Source organism: Mytilus edulis, chromosome 1, assembly GCF_963676685.1.
Source record: "Mytilus edulis chromosome 1, xbMytEdul2.2, whole genome shotgun sequence".
NCBI lineage: Eukaryota > Metazoa > Mollusca > Bivalvia > Mytilida > Mytilidae > Mytilus > Mytilus edulis.
In genome coordinates this window covers 84373124-84392822 of record NC_092344.1, presented here as the reverse complement: position 1 = coordinate 84392822, position 19699 = coordinate 84373124, and the positions used below count along the sequence as shown (strand labels likewise).

At 33.4% G+C, this 19699-nt stretch overlaps 1 protein-coding gene across 1 annotated transcript in view; it reads right to left on the bottom strand.

Annotated features, from left to right (window-relative positions):
* LOC139492860 (palmitoyl-protein thioesterase 1-like) overlaps positions 1 to 19699 on the bottom strand; it is a 32430-nt gene that overhangs the window by 9374 nt on the left and 3357 nt on the right. The window contains exons 2-4 of the mRNA XM_071281015.1: positions 18862 to 18971; positions 16035 to 16162; positions 9225 to 9295 (exon numbers count right to left, since the gene is read on the bottom strand). Of these exons, the coding sequence (XP_071137116.1) occupies positions 9225 to 9295; positions 16035 to 16162; positions 18862 to 18971 (309 nt within the window). The remainder of the gene's footprint in view (positions 1 to 9224; positions 9296 to 16034; positions 16163 to 18861; positions 18972 to 19699) is intronic.

The window sequence follows — 19699 nt, the reverse complement described above, 5'->3', positions numbered from 1 at the left end:
TACTGGTAGACAACACTTAATAAGGAACAGTATATACTGGGTAGGGAACAATCAATAAGGCACAGTATATACTGGTAGATAACAGTTTTTTATGGACAAGTATATACTGGTAGACAACACTTAATAAGGAACACTATATTCTGGGTAGGGAACAATCAATAAGGCACAGTATATACTGGTAGACAACAGTTTTTTATGGACAAGTATATACTGGTAGACAACAGTTAATATGGACAAGTATATACTGGTAGACAACAGTTTTTTATGGACAAGTATATACTGGTAGACAACACTTAATAAGGAACACTATATACTGGGTAGGGAACAATCAATAAGGCACAGTATATACTGGTAGATAACAGTTTTTTATGGACAAGTATATACTGGCAGACAACACTTAATAAGGAACACTATATTCTGGGTAGGGAACAATCAATAAGGCACAGTATATACTGGTAGACAACAGTTTTTTATGGACAAGTATATACTGGTAGACAACAGTTAATATGGACAAGTATATACTGGTAGACAACAGTTTTTTATGGACAAGTATATACTGGTAGACAACACTTAATAAGGAACACTATATACTGGGTAGGGAACAATCAATAAGGCACAGTATATACTGGTAGATAACAGTTTTTTATGGACAAGTATATACTGGCAGACAACACTTAATAAGGAACACTATATTCTGGGTAGGGAACAATCAATAAGGCACAGTATATACTGGTAGACAACAGTTTTTTATGGACAAGTATATACTGGTAGACAACACTTAATAAGGAACACTATATACTGGGTAGGGAACAATCAATAAGGCACAGTATATACTGGTAGACAACAGTTTTTTATGGACAAGTATATACTGGTAGACAACACTTAATAAGGAACAGTATATGCTGGGTAGGGAACAATCAATAAGGCACAGTATATACTGGTAGATAACAGTTTTTTATGGACAAGTATATACTGGTAGACAACACTTAATAAGGAACACTATATTCTGGGTAGGGAACAATCAATAAGGCACAGTATATACTGGTAGACAACAGTTTTTATGGACAAGTATATACTGGTAGAAAACAGTTAATATGGACAAGTATATACTGGTAGACAACAGTTTTTTATGGACAAGTATATACTGGTAGACAACACTTAATAAGGAACACTATATACTGGGTAGGGAACAATCAATAAGGCACAGTATATACTGGTAGATAACAGTTTTTTATGGACAAGTATATACTGGCAGACAACACTTAATAAGGAACACTATATTCTGGGTAGGGAACAATCAATAAGGCACAGTATATACTGGTAGACAACAGTTTTTTATGGACAAGTATATACTGGTAGACAACAGTTAATATGGACAAGTATATACTGGTAGACAACAGTTTTTTATGGACAAGTATATACTGGTAGACAACACTTAATAAGGAACACTATATACTGGGTAGGGAACAATCAATAAGGCACAGTATATACTGGTAGACAACAGTTTTTTATGGACAAGTATATACTGGTAGACAACAGTTAATATGGACAAGTATATACTGGTAGACAACAGTTTTTTATGGACAAGTATATACTGGTAGACAACACTTAATAAGGAACACTATATACTGGGTAGGGAACAATCAATAAGGCACAGTATATACTGGTAGATAACAGTTTTTTATGGACAAGTATATACTGGCAGACAACACTTAATAAGGAACACTATATTCTGGGTAGGGAACAATCAATAAGGCACAGTATATACTGGTAGACAACAGTTTTTTATGGACAAGTATATACTGGTAGACAACACTTAATAAGGAACACTATATACTGGGTAGGGAACAATCAATAAGGCACAGTATATACTGGTAGACAACAGTTTTTTATGGACAAGTATATACTGGTAGACAACACTTAATAAGGAACAGTATATACTGGGTAGGGAACAATCAATAAGGCACAGTATATACTGGTAGATAACAGTTTTTTATGGACAAGTATATACTGGTAGACAACACTTAATAAGGAACACTATATTCTGGGTAGGGAACAATCAATAAGGCACAGTATATACTGGTAGACAACAGTTTTTTATGGACAAGTATATACTGGTAGACAACAGTTAATATGGACAAGTATATACTGGTAGACAACAGTTTTTTATGGACAAGTATATACTGGTAGACAACACTTAATAAGGAACACTATATACTGGGTAGGGAACAATCAATAAGGCACAGTATATACTGGTAGATAACAGTTTTTTATGGACAAGTATATACTGGCAGACAACACTTAATAAGGAACACTATATTCTGGGTAGGGAACAATCAATAAGGCACAGTATATACTGGTAGACAACAGTTTTTTATGGACAAGTATATACTGGTAGACAACACTTAATAAGGAACACTATATACTGGGTAGGGAACAATCAATAAGGCACAGTATATACTGGTAGACAACAGTTTTTTATGGACAAGTATATACTGGTAGACAACACTTAATAAGGAACAGTATATGCTGGGTAGGGAACAATCAATAAGGCACAGTATATACTGGTAGATAACAGTTTTTTATGGACAAGTATATACTGGTAGACAACACTTAATAAGGAACACTATATTCTGGGTAGGGAACAATCAATAAGGCACAGTATATACTGGTAGACAACAGTTTTTATGGACAAGTATATACTGGTAGAAAACAGTTAATATGGACAAGTATATACTGGTAGACAACAGTTTTTTATGGACAAGTATATACTGGTAGACAACACTTAATAAGGAACACTATATACTGGGTAGGGAACAATCAATAAGGCACAGTATATACTGGTAGATAACAGTTTTTTATGGACAAGTATATACTGGCAGACAACACTTAATAAGGAACACTATATTCTGGGTAGGGAACAATCAATAAGGCACAGTATATACTGGTAGACAACAGTTTTTTATGGACAAGTATATACTGGTAGACAACAGTTAATATGGACAAGTATATACTGGTAGACAACAGTTTTTTATGGACAAGTATATACTGGTAGACAACACTTAATAAGGAACACTATATACTGGGTAGGGAACAATCAATAAGGCACAGTATATACTGGTAGACAACAGTTTTTTATGGACAAGTATATACTGGTAGACAACAGTTAATATGGACAAGTATATACTGGTAGACAACAGTTTTTTATGGACAAGTATATACTGGTAGACAACACTTAATAAGGAACACTATATACTGGGTAGGGAACAATCAATAAGGCACAGTATATACTGGTAGATAACAGTTTTTTATGGACAAGTATATACTGGCAGACAACACTTAATAAGGAACACTATATTCTGGGTAGGGAACAATCAATAAGGCACAGTATATACTGGTAGACAACAGTTTTTTATGGACAAGTATATACTGGTAGACAACACTTAATAAGGAACACTATATACTGGGTAGGGAACAATCAATAAGGCACAGTATATACTGGTAGACAACAGTTTTTTATGGACAAGTATATACTGGTAGACAACACTTAATAAGGAACAGTATATACTGGGTAGGGAACAATCAATAAGGCACAGTATATACTGGTAGATAACAGTTTTTTATGGACAAGTATATACTGGTAGACAACACTTAATAAGGAACACTATATTCTGGGTAGGGAACAATCAATAAGGCACAGTATATACTGGTAGACAACAGTTTTTTATGGACAAGTATATACTGGTAGACAACAGTTAATATGGACAAGTATATACTGGTAGACAACAGTTTTTTATGGACAAGTATATACTGGTAGACAACACTTAATAAGGAACACTATATACTGGGTAGGGAACAATCAATAAGGCACAGTATATACTGGTAGATAACAGTTTTTTATGGACAAGTATATACTGGCAGACAACACTTAATAAGGAACACTATATTCTGGGTAGGGAACAATCAATAAGGCACAGTATATACTGGTAGACAACAGTTTTTTATGGACAAGTATATACTGGTAGACAACAGTTAATATGGACAAGTATATACTGGTAGACAACAGTTTTTTTATGGACAAGTATATACTGGTAGACAACACTTAATAAGGAACACTATATACTGGGTAGGGAACAATCAATAAGGCACAGTATATACTGGTAGACAACAGTTTTTTATGGACAAGTATATACTGGTAGACAACACTTAATAAGGAACAGTATATACTGGGTAGGGAACAATCAATAAGGCACAGTATATACTGGTAGATAACAGTTTTTTATGGACAAGTATATACTGGTAGACAACACTTAATAAGGAACACTATATTCTGGGTAGGGAACAATCAATAAGGCACAGTATATACTGGTAGACAACAGTTTTTTATGGACAAGTATATACTGGTAGACAACAGTTAATATGGACAAGTATATACTGGTAGACAACAGTTTTTTATGGACAAGTATATACTGGTAGACAACACTTAATAAGGAACACTATATACTGGGTAGGGAACAATCAATAAGGCACAGTATATACTGGTAGACAACAGTTTTTTATGGACAAGTATATACTGGTAGACAACAGTTTTTTATGGACAAGTATATACTGGTAGACAACAGTTAATATGGACAAGTATATACTGGTAGACAACAGTTTTTTATGGACAAGTATATACTGGTAGACAACACTTAATAAGGAACACTATATGCTGGGTAGGGAACAATCAATAAGGCACAGTATATACTGGTAGACAACAGTTTTTTATGGACAAGTATATACTGGTAGACAACACTTAATAAGGAACACTATATTCTGGGTAGGGAACAATCAATAAGGAACAGTATATACTGGTAGACAACACTTTTTTATGGACAAGTATATACTGGTAGACAACACTTAATAAGGAACACTATATGCTGGGTAGGGAACAATCAATAAGGCACAGTATATACTGGTAGATAACAGTTTTTTATGGACAAGTATATACTGGTAGACAACACTTAATAAGGAACACTATATTCTGGGTAGGGAACAATCAATAAGGAACAGTATATACTGGTAGACAACAGTTTTTTATGGACAAGTATATACTGGTAGACAACACTTAATAAGGAACACTATATTCTGGGTAGGGAACAATCAATAAGGAACAGTATATACTGGTAGACAACACTTTTTTATGGACAAGTATATACTGGTAGACAACACTTTATAAGGAACACTATATGCTGGGTAGGGAACAATCAATAAGGCACAGTATATACTGGTAGACAACACTTTTTTATGGACAAGTATATACTGGTAGACAACACTTAATAAGGAACACTATATGCTGGGTAGGGAACAATCAATAAGGAACAGTATATACTGGTAGACAACAGTTTTTTATGGACAAGTATATACTGGTAGACAACACTTAATAAGGAACACTATATGCTGGGTAGGGAACACTCAATAAGGAACAGTATATACTGGTAGACAACAGTTTTTTATGGACAAGTATATACTGGTAGACAACACTTAATAAGGAACACTATATGCTGGGTAGGGAACAATCAATAAGGCACAGTATATACTGGTAGACAACAGTTAATATGGACAAGTATATACTGGTAAACAACAGTTAATATGGACAAGTATATACTGGTAGACAACAGTTAATATGGACAAGTATATACTGGTAGACAACACTTTTTTATGGACAAGTATATACTGGTAGACAACACTTAATAAGGAACACTATATGCTGGGTAGGGAACAATCAATAAGGCACAGTATATACTGGTAGATAACAGTTTTTTATGGACAAGTATATACTGGTAGACAACACTTAATAAGGAACACTATATGCTGGGTAGGGAACAATCAATAAGGCACAGTATATACTGGTAGATAACAGTTTTTTATGGACAAGTATATACTGGTAGACAACACTTAATAAGGAACACTATATGCTGGGTAGGGAACAATCAATAAGGCACAGTATATACTGGTAGACAACACTTTTTTATGGACAAGTATATACTGGTAGACAACAGTTAATATGGACAAGTATATACTGGTAGACAACACTTTTTTATGGACAAGTATAAACTGGTAGACAACACTTAATAAGGAACACTATATGCTGGGTAGGGAACAATCAATAAGGCACAGTATATACTGGTAGATAACAGTTTTTTTATGGACAAGTATATACTGGTAGACAACACTTAATAAGGAACACTATATGCTGGGTAGGGAACAATCAATAAGGCACAGTATATACTGGTAGACAACAGTTTTTTTATGGACAAGTATATACTGGTAGACAACACTTAATAAGGAACACTATATGCTGGGTAGGGAACAATCAATAAGGCACAGTATATACTGGTAGACAACACTTTTTTATGGACAAGTATAAACTGGTAGACAACACTTAATAAGGAACACTATATGCTGGGTAGGGAACAATCAATAAGGCACAGTATATACTGGTAGACAACAGTTTTTTATGGACAAGTATATACTGGTAGACAACACTTAATAAGGAACACTATATGCTGGGTAGGGAACAATCAATAAGGCACAGTATATACTGGTAGACAACAGTTAATATGGACAAGTATATACTGGTAAACAACAGTTAATATGGACAAGTATATACTGGTAGACAACAGTTAATATGGACAAGTATATACTGGTAGACAACACTTTTTTATGGACAAGTATATACTGGTAGACAACACTTAATAAGGAACACTATATGCTGGGTAGGGAACAATCAATAAGGCACAGTATATACTGGTAGATAACAGTTTTTATGGACAAGTATATACTGGTAGACAACACTTAATAAGGAACACTATATGCTGGGTAGGGAACAATCAATAAGGCACAGTATATACTGGTAGATAACAGTTTTTTATGGACAAGTATATACTGGTAGACAACACTTAATAAGGAACACTATATGCTGGGTAGGGAACAATCAATAAGGCACAGTATATACTGGTAGATAACAGTTTTTTATGGACAAGTATATACTGGTAGACAACACTTAATAAGGAACACTATATGCTGGGTAGGGAACAATCAATAAGGCACAGTATATACTGGTAGATAACAGTTTTTTATGGACAAGTATATACTGGTAGACAACACTTAATAAGGAACACTATATTCTGGGTAGGGAACAATCAATAAGGAACAGTATATACTGGTAGACAACAGTTTTTTATGGACAAGTATATACTGGTAGACAACACTTAATAAGGAACACTATATTCTGGGTAGGGAACACTCAATAAGGAACAGTATATACTGGGTATGGAACAGTTACAAAACAGCATATAGTAAGTTAGAGAACGGTAATTAGAAGCAGTCAATGTAGTAATGAGGAAGTCATTAGGGAACAGCCAATATTAAAGGAACCATATCATTATAATATAAGGACAAATGCAAAAATAAGGAGATGTGGATTAATGAGAAAACTATCCATTAACCAAAAGACCAAAAGGAAATTGTTGAGATGAATAGGTCACAAATGGCCTTTAACAATGATCAAAACCCATAACCGAGCAACTAAAATAAATTATGAAACCATACCGACTGTGCAAGGGCTGTATAGCCAGTCAAGGTCGTTAAAAACTTCCATTTGTTGATGAAACCATTCAAAATAGAAAACAAATTGCCTGACTTTTACAACCAAAATAATATGGTAGAATAAGGGGGAAAAAACATAAATGCCATCATACTAAATTGACGCAAATTTTGTTTTAGACTGTAGGCAAAACAATAAAATTCAGTAAATAAGCCAAGAATTATTTGATGAAAATAACTATATTTGCTAGAATTGATGAGACTGTAATTATATTATATCAAATGGCATGTTCGGTTATTCTTTTAACTGAAAGAGACAGCTAGAGTAAAACATATTGAAAGAATCTGAATTACAGAAGACAAAAACATATGCATTGTATTAACAGACTGAAAAAAATCTATTCCAGACATATATCTTGCTGAGAATTCTCAAGTGGTTAATTACTAGAAAAGATTGCTTTTTGTCAAACATTTATCTCCAATAAAATGTTATTGAACAAATAATTGGTGTCTGGAAATCCATTATAGAAGTGTTCTGTCATCAAGATTGTATAAAACTCAAAGTCATTAAAGGAGTATTTATCTAGAGAAACAAAAAATACGAATTAGAACTGTGAGGTATTGCTCATTAATAAACAAAAAAAAAATTAAAGTATTAGGTCTTCAGGAAAGTGGTGAACAATGGATATGAAACTGCATTAGACAGTATAGCACGTTCTCACGATACAATATCAGATATATTTAAATGAAGCCAAAGAAAAATGTTCCAAAAATTTCATACATGGTTATTATGTTAAATATTTGGTAAAAGGGACTTTAAGGACTGAAAAATCTGAAAACCCATCACATTGTCAATCAATTTGTTCACATGAAGCCTGATCACAAATTTCAGGCAGTGGGCAGATCCAGAAATTTTCATAAGGGAAATCCTTGCCGCCCACTAACAGCATAAGAGGTCACTGGTGGCCTGCTCCTGACATGCCACAGTGATTTCAACCAAATTTGAACAAAAGGGGGGTGGGGGGCATATGAACAACATAATCTAAATTTTAATTCTATACAAAGAATAAAGCTTTCGGTTTTAAATAAAACCTAAAACAATTTGAGTTTGCTGATTAGAGGGGTTCTGCTTTTTAGGTAAGAAATAAGAAGCAAAATCTGAAGTTCTGTAGAAAATCATAATAGGATCATCTCTACAATTTTATAATAAATTAGGACCAGTGATTTTTAAAAGATGTTTTGAGTATTAGTTACTCAGAGGCCATGTCCGCATATATTTAATATTGGATACACAAAAATCAATAAGTTTGTTGAGGTCCATCTTAAACATAGGTAATAATTGGCTCAAGAGTTTCTGAAAAGTCTGTGACATATAACAAATGCCAAGTGGTCAGAAAAGTTCTTTGTAGTTGATTAAAGCGAACTTAAAGTGTTAAGTAAAAAAAAGAGTTATAAAAATAAGAGATTAAGCATGGTCTGCATTCAATAAGTTTTTCATAGAGATGGGCTGCTTCTAAGCTTGTGATATGAAGTCAAAAATAACCATTGCAGTGGTAACAGATTATTTCTAAGCATAGAAAGGTATTTACTTACATACAACATTTAGGATACAATTCAATGTAAATGTCTGTCATTACCTTGGTGTTGTCCTCCTACAGAGATCAAGTTAATCATGGGTGGACTGGGACATCGCTGGGCAACTGCTCTCCTACATTAAATAAACATATTATCATGTATACATTTAAATAAAATTTATCTTTTGTACCTTTACTTCACATCCATACAAGAAAACATCTAGGTATTATTTGCTAAGCATATATATCCCCACTCATATTAATTCAGTTGCAGAAAACAGGAAAGAGGTGTCTTCTCACATGTTACAAATCACCCCTGTCAAGCTACTATACAGTCATTTTGTTCATTCCTAGAGAAAAGTGTGTTGAAAATTGATGATAACATTGAAATATTCAAAGTATCATGCAATAGGAAGTAAGTGGGAAAATGAATAATACACCATAAATCAGAAGCATAAAATATGAAGTTCATAAAAATCAAATGGACGCTTACATCAATAGATGTAAACAATTCACAAAGGTTCTTGCAAATTGGTGAATTTTATTTTGAGTTACTGTCCGAAAAACTGGAAAAACACCTGTTTTTAATGAATACAAGAGTGCACACGCCGAAATGTCTTGCCTTCTTTACTAATCATTGATATTATGTTGATAGTCCTAAATATAAGCTTTATTACAACTGTCACATAAACTTAACATTAACCAAGAAAACTAAACAATGACCACTGAACAATGAAAATGAGGTCAAGGTCAGATTAACCATGCCAGGCAGACATGTACATCTAACAGTTCTTCTATACAACAAATATAGTTGACCTGTTGCTTATAGTTTAAGAAAAACAAACCAAAACACAAAAACTTAACTATAACCACTGAACCATGAAAATGAGGTCAAGGTCAGATGACACCTGCCTGTTGGACATGTACACCTTACAGTCCTTCCATACACCCAATATACTAGACCTATTGCTTATAGTATCTGAGATATGGACTTGACCACCAAAACTTAACCTTGTTCACTGATCCATGAAATGAGGTCATGGTCAAGTGTCTAATGGGCATGAGGACCTTGCAAGGTACACACCTACCAAATATAGATATCCTATTGCTTATAATAAGAGAGAATTTAACATCACAAAAAATCTTAACTTTTTTTCAAGTAGTCACTGAACCATGAAAATGAGGTCAAGGACATTGAACATGTGACTGACAGAAACTTCGTAACATGAGGCATCTATATACAAAGTATTAAGCATCCATGTCTTACACCTTCTAAAATATAAAGCTTTTAAAAAGTTAGTTAAAGCCGTGCCGTAGCCGCCGCCGGATCACTATTCCTATGAAGAGCTTTCTGCAACAAAAGTTGCAGGATTGACAAAAACCCAATAACTTTGAAACCTAAAATCTAAATTTGTAAGAATCAAAAGGGAGCTCACGTAAAAATTAATTTACAAAATTTCATGCATTCCTTGATGTATAATAAGATAACAGAAACGGCTCTACTACGGGTTCACCATGATATAGTATTGGCACTTGATAATAACTGTTGTGCGGTACTTGTTATGCTCGATCTATCCGCTGCATTCGACACTATCGACCATCCAATCCTGATCAATCGGTTAGAATACTCTTACGGCATAACTGGCTCAGCGCTGTCATGGTTGAGATCCTATCTTGAAAGTCGAACTCAACGTGTAGCAATTGGCTCCGTATTGTCAGATGTAATAAACATTAAATATGGCGTTCCACAAGGTTCGGTATTGGGACCCCGATTGTATTGTATTTTTGCAAAACCGATCAGTGAAATATGTCGGCGACACAACTTTAGCTATCATGGGTATGCTGATGACACGCAAGTCTACCTAGTTATCAAACCACTCGATAATTGGGAAAACATATCTTCCCCTCTAGAGACTTGTTTAGCTGACATTAGTAAATGGATGTGCTTAAACATGCTGAAACTTAACCAAGACAAAACGGAACTGATCTTATTTTCACCAAAAAATCGTGTAAAGGAATTTTCGAATTGTCATCTGTTATTTGATGGATCAATAGTAAGCAATGCATCTGTGGTAAAAAATCTTGGTGTTTATTTTGATAGAACATTAAGCATGGAAAAGCAGGTCAATGGCATCACGAAGTCGTGCTTCTTCCAAATTAGGAACATTGGTAGAATTCGGCAATATATCACTGAGGATGCCTGTAAAACTTTAGTCTGCTCGCTCGTCCCGTCACGTCTAGACTACGGAAACGCTCTGCTTTATGGAGTAAATACATTGTACCAGCTTAGTCAATAAGTTACAGCGAGTACAAAATACGGCAGCCAGGCTCGTTACACGTACCAAGAAACATGATCATATAACACCAGTTCTTGTGTCTCTTCATTGGATTCCGGTGCAGTACCGAATACAATATAAACTTCTTTTGTATACTTTCAAAATCCTGCATGGTCTAGCGCCCGTCTATCTTGAGGAACTCATTAGTGCCTATCAACCATCAAGATCTCTAAGATCGGAAAATGCCATGCAGCTTATACAACCTCGTGTACGCACCAAAATCTATGGAGAAAGACGTTTCGACAAAGCTACTGCGAGTCTCTGGAACAATCTTCCTAGCCATCTAAGACATGAACACTCTATGGAACTTTTTAAGAAAAATTTGAAAACCCATTATTTTAGACTCGCTTTCAGTGATTACATGTAACTTTTTATACTGACAGTAGCTTTTTAACTTTGTTCTTTTCGTTGTAGTATAATATGCCTTTTAATTATGATTATTTATTTTTTAACTTTTCTGTTCCTTTTGGTTTGGTTTTTTTTATATTATGTGTTTCAAAATTTTATTTTATTCTTATTGCATTGATTGTTTTAATGTTTAACACTTCTTTTTTTTTAACTGCATTGATTGTTTTATGTTAAGCGCTTAGAGTAATTTTAATTAGATAATGTGCTATATAAATATTGTAAATAATAAAAAATAATAATAATAATTCAAAATCAAATATATCAGCTTTGTAACCGTTTTTAGTATTGCCATTTGTTGGTTTTTAGAGGTATCTTTAAAAGTCTATTCATAACTCTACATCGAAAAGTCATCAACCATTGGAGGTCTGAAAATGTACATAAATTCTTAGTAATAAGTTGAAAATAAAACGTTGGTTATGGAAACCCATGGGAACTCTGAAATTGGTCTGCTATGGAATGGAGCACCTGGTATCTAACATAACATTTAATCAGACATTATTCAGAATAACAAGTGTTGTCTCATGCGTTATATATAGTCAAATATTGACATAATCAATCATTAGAACTAACAATGTGTAGGACAAAATCATAAAAAAAGAAAAATCCATATACACTGTAATAATTTTTATAAAGACAGAAGTCATAATTTATACTTTTGCTTTAAGTCAATCCCATAAATTTTTAACATCCTGCAAACATAAATATTGATTATTACATAATTTGGCTTTGAATGTGTCGATGAAATTTACTAATTTAGAAAAGGATGCAACTTATCTATAAAGTTTTGTTTTCATTGACTTGCAACCTATTGAAATATTTCGTATTTCTGTACAATATATCTCTTAAAATGGTATGTTTCTTTTGGGAAATAAATTGTGTAACCTTGGTGTTTTTAATCTTTAGAATACTCTGCATAATTAATATCAATTACTTGCACTGTTAACTAGCATTAAAAATTGATCAGATACTAAAATAATAAAACAAGCAAGATTTCATTACCTGCTTCAATTAATATCATTGATTTTCTATTTTACCAAGATTTTTTTCAAAAAATCCAAAAATTCTATTAATTAGACATTTTTTAAGTATTTCTTTTTCTGTTGCATTGATAAGAAGGTATTTAAATGGATTGATGTGTGCTTTAAATTCTCTGTAATTATATGAAATTGTGAATATAATATTGACTATAGTTTCCACTGATTCAAAAGTAGAATAGCAAACATTGCCATATGCTGTGAAATCTAGGAATGTAATGTATAACTTCAGATATTTTATCAGTTTTTGCATTGCATATTGTGGAAATGTTATTGGAGCTGAACTATTTCTAAATTTCTTCACTCTTACAATGCAAGAAGAGTAAAATAGTACAGAAAGAAAGTATTGGCCTTGGGCAAATTGTAAAACCATCCAAGAAAGTGTTAACCTAATTCTGATTGTTCAGTCTACACCAAAATCTACTGACTAGTTAAAACTGAAGTTAGGTAGCATGGTTTTGTAATAGTCCATTTCTGACCTTCACCTTTTATTTTCCTCTTCAAAAATAGTCACTTCTTATGTTGCTGGAAGATTCATCTGACATCATTTATCATGTCAGAATGACCTTCAGATATTCATCTGACATCAATTATCATATCCTGTTTTTATAATGAAATGTTAAATCTTCGAAAGACCTTAAGCAAATTGCACTGTTAAGTCAGGCCAGAACTCGTAAATGAGTTGATGTCTTAAAGAGTTCTCTTTTATGTTTACTAAAATTGTGTATTTTTGTCAGCTTGAAAGGGTTTGACTCAGCAGTTTGGAACTAAGCACGAAAAATAACTAGCAACTAGAGGCTCTAAAGAGCATGTGTCGCTCACCTTGGTCTACGTGAATATTAAACAAAGGAAGCAGATGGATTCATGACAAAATTGTGTTTTGGTGATGGTGATGTGTTTGTACGTCTTACTTTATTGAACATTCTTGCTGCTTACAGTTATCTCTATCTATAATGAACTTTGCCCAGTAGTTTCAATGGAAAGTGTTAGTAAAAATTTACAAATTTTATAAAAATTGTTAAAATTGACTATAAAGGACAATAACTCCTAAGGGGGTCAATTGACCATTTTAGTCATGTTGACTTATTTGTAAATCTTACTTTGCTGTACATTATTGCTGTTTAAAGTTTATCTCTATCTATAATAATATTCAAGATAATAACCCAAAACAGTAAAATTTCCTTAAAATTACCAATTTAGGGGCAGCAACCCAACAACGGGTTGTCCGGTTCATCTGGAAATTTCAGGGTAGATAGATTTTGACCTGAAAAACAATTATACCCATGTCAGATTTGCTCTAAATGCTTTGGTTTTTGAGTTATAAGCCAAAAACTGCATTTTACCCCTATGTTCAATTTTTAGCCATGGCGGCCATCTTGGTTGGATGGCCGGATCACCAGACACAATTTTTAAACTAGATACCATAAAGATGATTGTGGCCAAGTTTGGATTAATTTGGCCCAGTAGTTTCAGAGGAGAAGATTTTTGTAAAAGATTACTAAGATTTACGAAAAATGGTTAAAAATTGACTATAAAGGGCAATAACTTCTAAAAGGGTCAACTGACCATTTCAGTCATGTTGACTTATTTGTAGATCTAACTTTGCTGAACATTATTGCTGTTAACAGTTTATCTCTATCTATAATAATATTCAAGATAATAACCAACTAGAGGCTCTAAAGAGCCTGTGTCGCTCACCTTGGTCTATGTGAATATTAAACAAAGGAAGCAGATGGATTCATGACAAAATTGCGTTTTGGTGATGGTGATGTGTTTGTACATCTTACTTTACTAAACAGTCTTGCTTCTTACAATTACCTCTATCTATAATGAACTTGGCCCAGTAGTTTCAGTGGAAAATGTTAATAAAAATTTACAAATTTTATGAAAATTGTTAAAAAATTGTCTATAAACATATGATAAAGGACAATAACTCCTTAGGGGGTCAATTGACCATTTCTATCATTTTGACTTATTTGTAAATCTTACTTTGCTGAACATTATTGCTGTTTACAGTTTATCTCTATCTATAATAATATTCAAGATAATAACCAAAAACAGCAAAATTTCCTTAAAATTACCAATTTAGGGGCAGCAACCCAACAACATGTTGTCTGATTCATCTGAAAATTCCAGGGCAGATAGATCTTGACCTGATAAACAATTTTACCCAAGTCAGATTTGCTCTTAATGCTTTGGTTTTTGAGTTATAAGCCAAAAACTGAATTTTACCCCTATGTTCTATTTTTAGCTGTGGCGGCCATTTTGATTTGATGGCCGGGTCACTGGACACATTTTTTAAACTAAATACCCCAAAGATGATTGTGGCCAAGTTTGGATTAATTTGGCCCAGTAGTTTCAGAGGAGAAGATTTTTGTAAATGATAACCAAGATTTACGAAAAAAAAGGGGTCAACTGACCATTTCAGTCACATTGACTTATTTGTAAATCTTACTTTGCTGTACATTATTGCTGTTTACAGTTTATCTCTATCTATAATAACATTCAAGATAATAACCAAAAACAGCAAAATTTCCTTAAAATTTACCAATTCAGGGGCAGCAACCCAACAACCGATTGTCCGATTCATCTGAAAATTTTAGGGCAGATAGATCTTGACCTGATAAACAGTTTTACCCCCCATGTCAGATTTGCTCTAAATGCTTTGGTTTTTGAGTTATAAGCCAAAAACTGAATTTTACCCCTATGTTCTATTTTTAGCCATGGCAGCCATCTTGGTTGGTTGGCCGGGTCACCGGACACAATTTTTAAACTAGATACCCCAATGATAATTGTGGCCAATTTTAGTTTAATTTGGCCCAGTAGTTTCAGAGGAGAAGATTTTTGTAAAAGTTAACAACGACGACGGACGACGGACGACGGACGCAAAGTGATGGGAAAAGCTCACTTGGCCCTATGGGCCAGGTGAGCTAAAAAGGCAGAAGACAGTTTCAGACACTAAGTACTGATCTAACAGTACTTAAAGTGATTGAAAGTTAGTTCAAGGCTAAATTTCAACTTATAATAATACATATTTCGTAGGCTAGAATGCCAAGCAGTACACTGTAAAAGTGCATATTTAATTTATTACTTACAAAAATTGTCCTCCCTGTGAAAATCCAATGGCATTATAACCATTCTGCAGTTTTGGGTCTTTAGCCAGCATTTCGCATACCATACTAATTTGTGTATTGCAATTCAGGAAGAAGCCATTTACAGTGTCCTATAATAAGTATAGTATTACTTTACAAATGAATTCAAACGAAGTATGCAAAAAAACAAAATTTCTCATCTTATGAAAAATACCATATTCATTATAAAAGATATTTCACAGACTAGATATCAAACCATTACTCTGCAAAAATGCATATTTAATGTATTAATATTTAATATTTAAGTATAAGCAGGAACATATATATTGACATATAGATATGCTGTTCCCAGGTATAAGTCAGGATATCTACTGATATATAAAATGTTCCAGGCCCAAACATGTACACTTGTCAATGAAAATAAATCTCCAAATGTATAAAATGAACATAAAAGCAGTAAAAAATGCGTTTTCACTTAAATTGCTTGACAATCTGTCCACAGACATTTGTTAATACAAGTACATGATATGTTATTGCTGGGAACATTTTTGTTTCAACAGTCAGGATCAGTGGGGTGATCAGTGGTGGAGGTAATGTCAATGAAACAGCAACCCAAATACAGATAGAGGTCAACATATAAGACAGTGGTTGTGTGAATATTTACCAACTCTACAGCAGAGAAACAAATGGCAAAGAGAACAACGAGATATAAGATTGACGACATTGTAATCATTGCAGATGACCATACTCCAAAAGTATACTAACTATACTAACGGTATATGAAGCCAAAATTATATGTAGTTTTGATGAATAAAGATACTAAATAGTCTAACCGCAAACTCAACTTTATTGCCTGATTTGATGTAATCCGTACAATTCTCAATTAAGACAGTGGTACTGTCTATATAATATATCAAACTCTAAATCGTCATGACATTACAGTTAATTTTCTGATGAAAAGATCATCCTGTAGTTATAAGCAGTGCATACCAGTATGTTTTAACTACTGTGGATTCATTTATTTGCGTGGGTACCAATTTTCATGGATTGAAGAAAACTTGCACATTAGTGGATATTTAATTTCCTGGTTTTTGCAAAGTCTGCATACATTTCTTTACAAAAGTTGTAGTTCTTTGAACATTTAAATTTGTGATCCCTGTCCCCACGAAATTCACGAAAATTGGTATCCAACGAATATTAATGAATCAACAGTAAAAGCTTTCACAAATAAACATATATCTATATATATATATAATATATATAGCAATTTAATAGTTATGTTAATGCTTGTACAAATCACCAAAACAATTTGGTAATAAACACTTCCAAGATATTAACCGGTACAAGGGCGGATCCAGACATTTTTAAAAGGGGGTTACCACCCTAGAATAAAAAAACTTTGTTTAATATGCACATAGACCAATCACCTTGGTCTATTTGCATATTAAACAAAGGACACAGATGGATTCATGACAAAATTGTTTTTTGGTGATGGTGATGTGTTTGTAGATTTTACTTTACTGAACATTCTTGCTACTTAAAATTTTCTCTATCTGTAATGAACTTGGCCCTTTAGTTACAGAGGAAAATATTTTGTAAAAACTTACCAAAATTTACCAAATTAATGAAAATTGTTAAAAATTGACTATAAAGGGCAATAACCCCTTAAGGGGTCAACTGACCATTTTAGTCATGCTGACTTATTTATAGATCTTACTTTGATGAACATTAATGCTGTTTACAGTTTATCTCTATTTATAATAGTATTCAAGATAATAACCAAAAACGGCAACTTTCTTAAAAATTACCAATTGGGGAGCAGCAACCCAACAACCAGTTGTCCAATTTATCTGAAAATTTCAGGGCAGATAGATATTGACTTGATGAACAATTTTACCCCCATGTCATATTTGCTCTAAATGCTTTGGTTTCAGAGTTATAAGCCAAAATCTACATTTTACCCCTATGTTCTATTTTTAGCTATGACGGCCATCTAGGTTGGTTTGACGGGTCACCAGACACATTTTTAAAACAAAATACTCCCGAATGATGATTGTGGCTAATTTGGTTAAATTTAGCCTAGTAGTTTCAGAGGAGAAGATTATTGTAAAAGATTACAAAAATTTACTAAAAATTGGTAAAAAAATTACTATAAAGGGAAATAACTCCTTAAGGGGTCAACTGACCATTTTGGTCATGTTGACTTATTTGTAGATCTTACTTAGTTAAACATTATTGATGTTTACAGTTTATCTCTATCTATAATAATATTCAAGATAATAAACGAAAACTGCAAAATTTCCTTGAAATTACCAATTCAGGGCAGCCACACAACAACCGATTGTCCAATTCATCTGAAAATTTCAGGGCAGATAGATCTTGACTTGATAATCAATTTTACCCCCATGTCAGATTTGCTCTAAATGCTTTGGTTTCAGAGTTATAAGCCAAAATCTACATTTTACCCTTATGTTCTATTTCAAGCCATGACGGCCATCTAGGTTGGTTTGGCGGGTCACCACACACATTTTTTAAACTAGATACCCCAATGATGATTGTGGCCAAGTATGGTTAAATTTGGCACAGTAGTTTCAAAGGAGAAGATTTTTGTAAAAGTTAACGACGACGGACGCCATGTGATAAGAAAAGCTCACTTGGCCCTTCAGGCCAGGTGATCTAAAAAGGGGGGTTCCAGTTTCAACCCCCGGAACCCCCCCCTCTGGATCCGCCACTGCTGTATGTGAAAATGTCTATATATATATATATGTTGGTGCAGTGGATTGAAGCAAGAAGATATTTAAGCCCTTGCAATAATAATACTATATATTACCTCTTCAATATTATCACCAATTTCCAAGGACTTAACATATACTTTGGACACTTGTTTTTCTATCAGACCTTTGATTGATCCCATGCTAAGTGGGTTACAACAACTGTCACCTGAAAGATAATATGAAAAATATCAAAATTCTGTTTTGACAAAACAAATCATAAAATATTGATTTTATAGTAAGAAAATGTAATTTTTAATAAAATTCTATGCTAAGGAATTATCAAACAAGAATCACTTGAAACTGATTGAACAATAAAACTATATTACAGTAACTCATCATTAAAAAGGGCATATACATTAACATCATCATCATGTTTCATATAAATCCCTCTCCACTTTGCTGGCCTTGAAGCAGCATTAGCCTGTGATTTTTCAAAATCTACAAGGGTGTTTTTTAAGTGCAAAAGATATTGCTATCTCTTAACACACATCAGCCATTTATTGTCCCCTCATGACAGACTATCCTCGTTCCTTAAGACCATACTAGCAAATGGTGTCAAAGGAAAGCACAAAATTTAGTCCCTGAAATTTTCTCTGAGGAACCTTTGTGTTTAAACTATTGTTTAATAAGATCTAAAAGGCTTTGCCCCTTCTCAGATAAAATGCAAACATTTTCATGTTGGAATTCATTTCTTTAAAACTATCAATTAGTTAAAAGTTTCAGTTCATTGCTTTAACAAGAGCCTGAATCGCTCCCCTGTATTTCAGAGACGATTTTTAAATGTTAGCAAACTTGATGAACAAATTGTGTAAAATTGTCTTTAAAGGGCAATAACTCATTAAGGGGTCAATTGACAATTTTGGTCAAATTATTTTTTTTGTAGATCTTACTTTG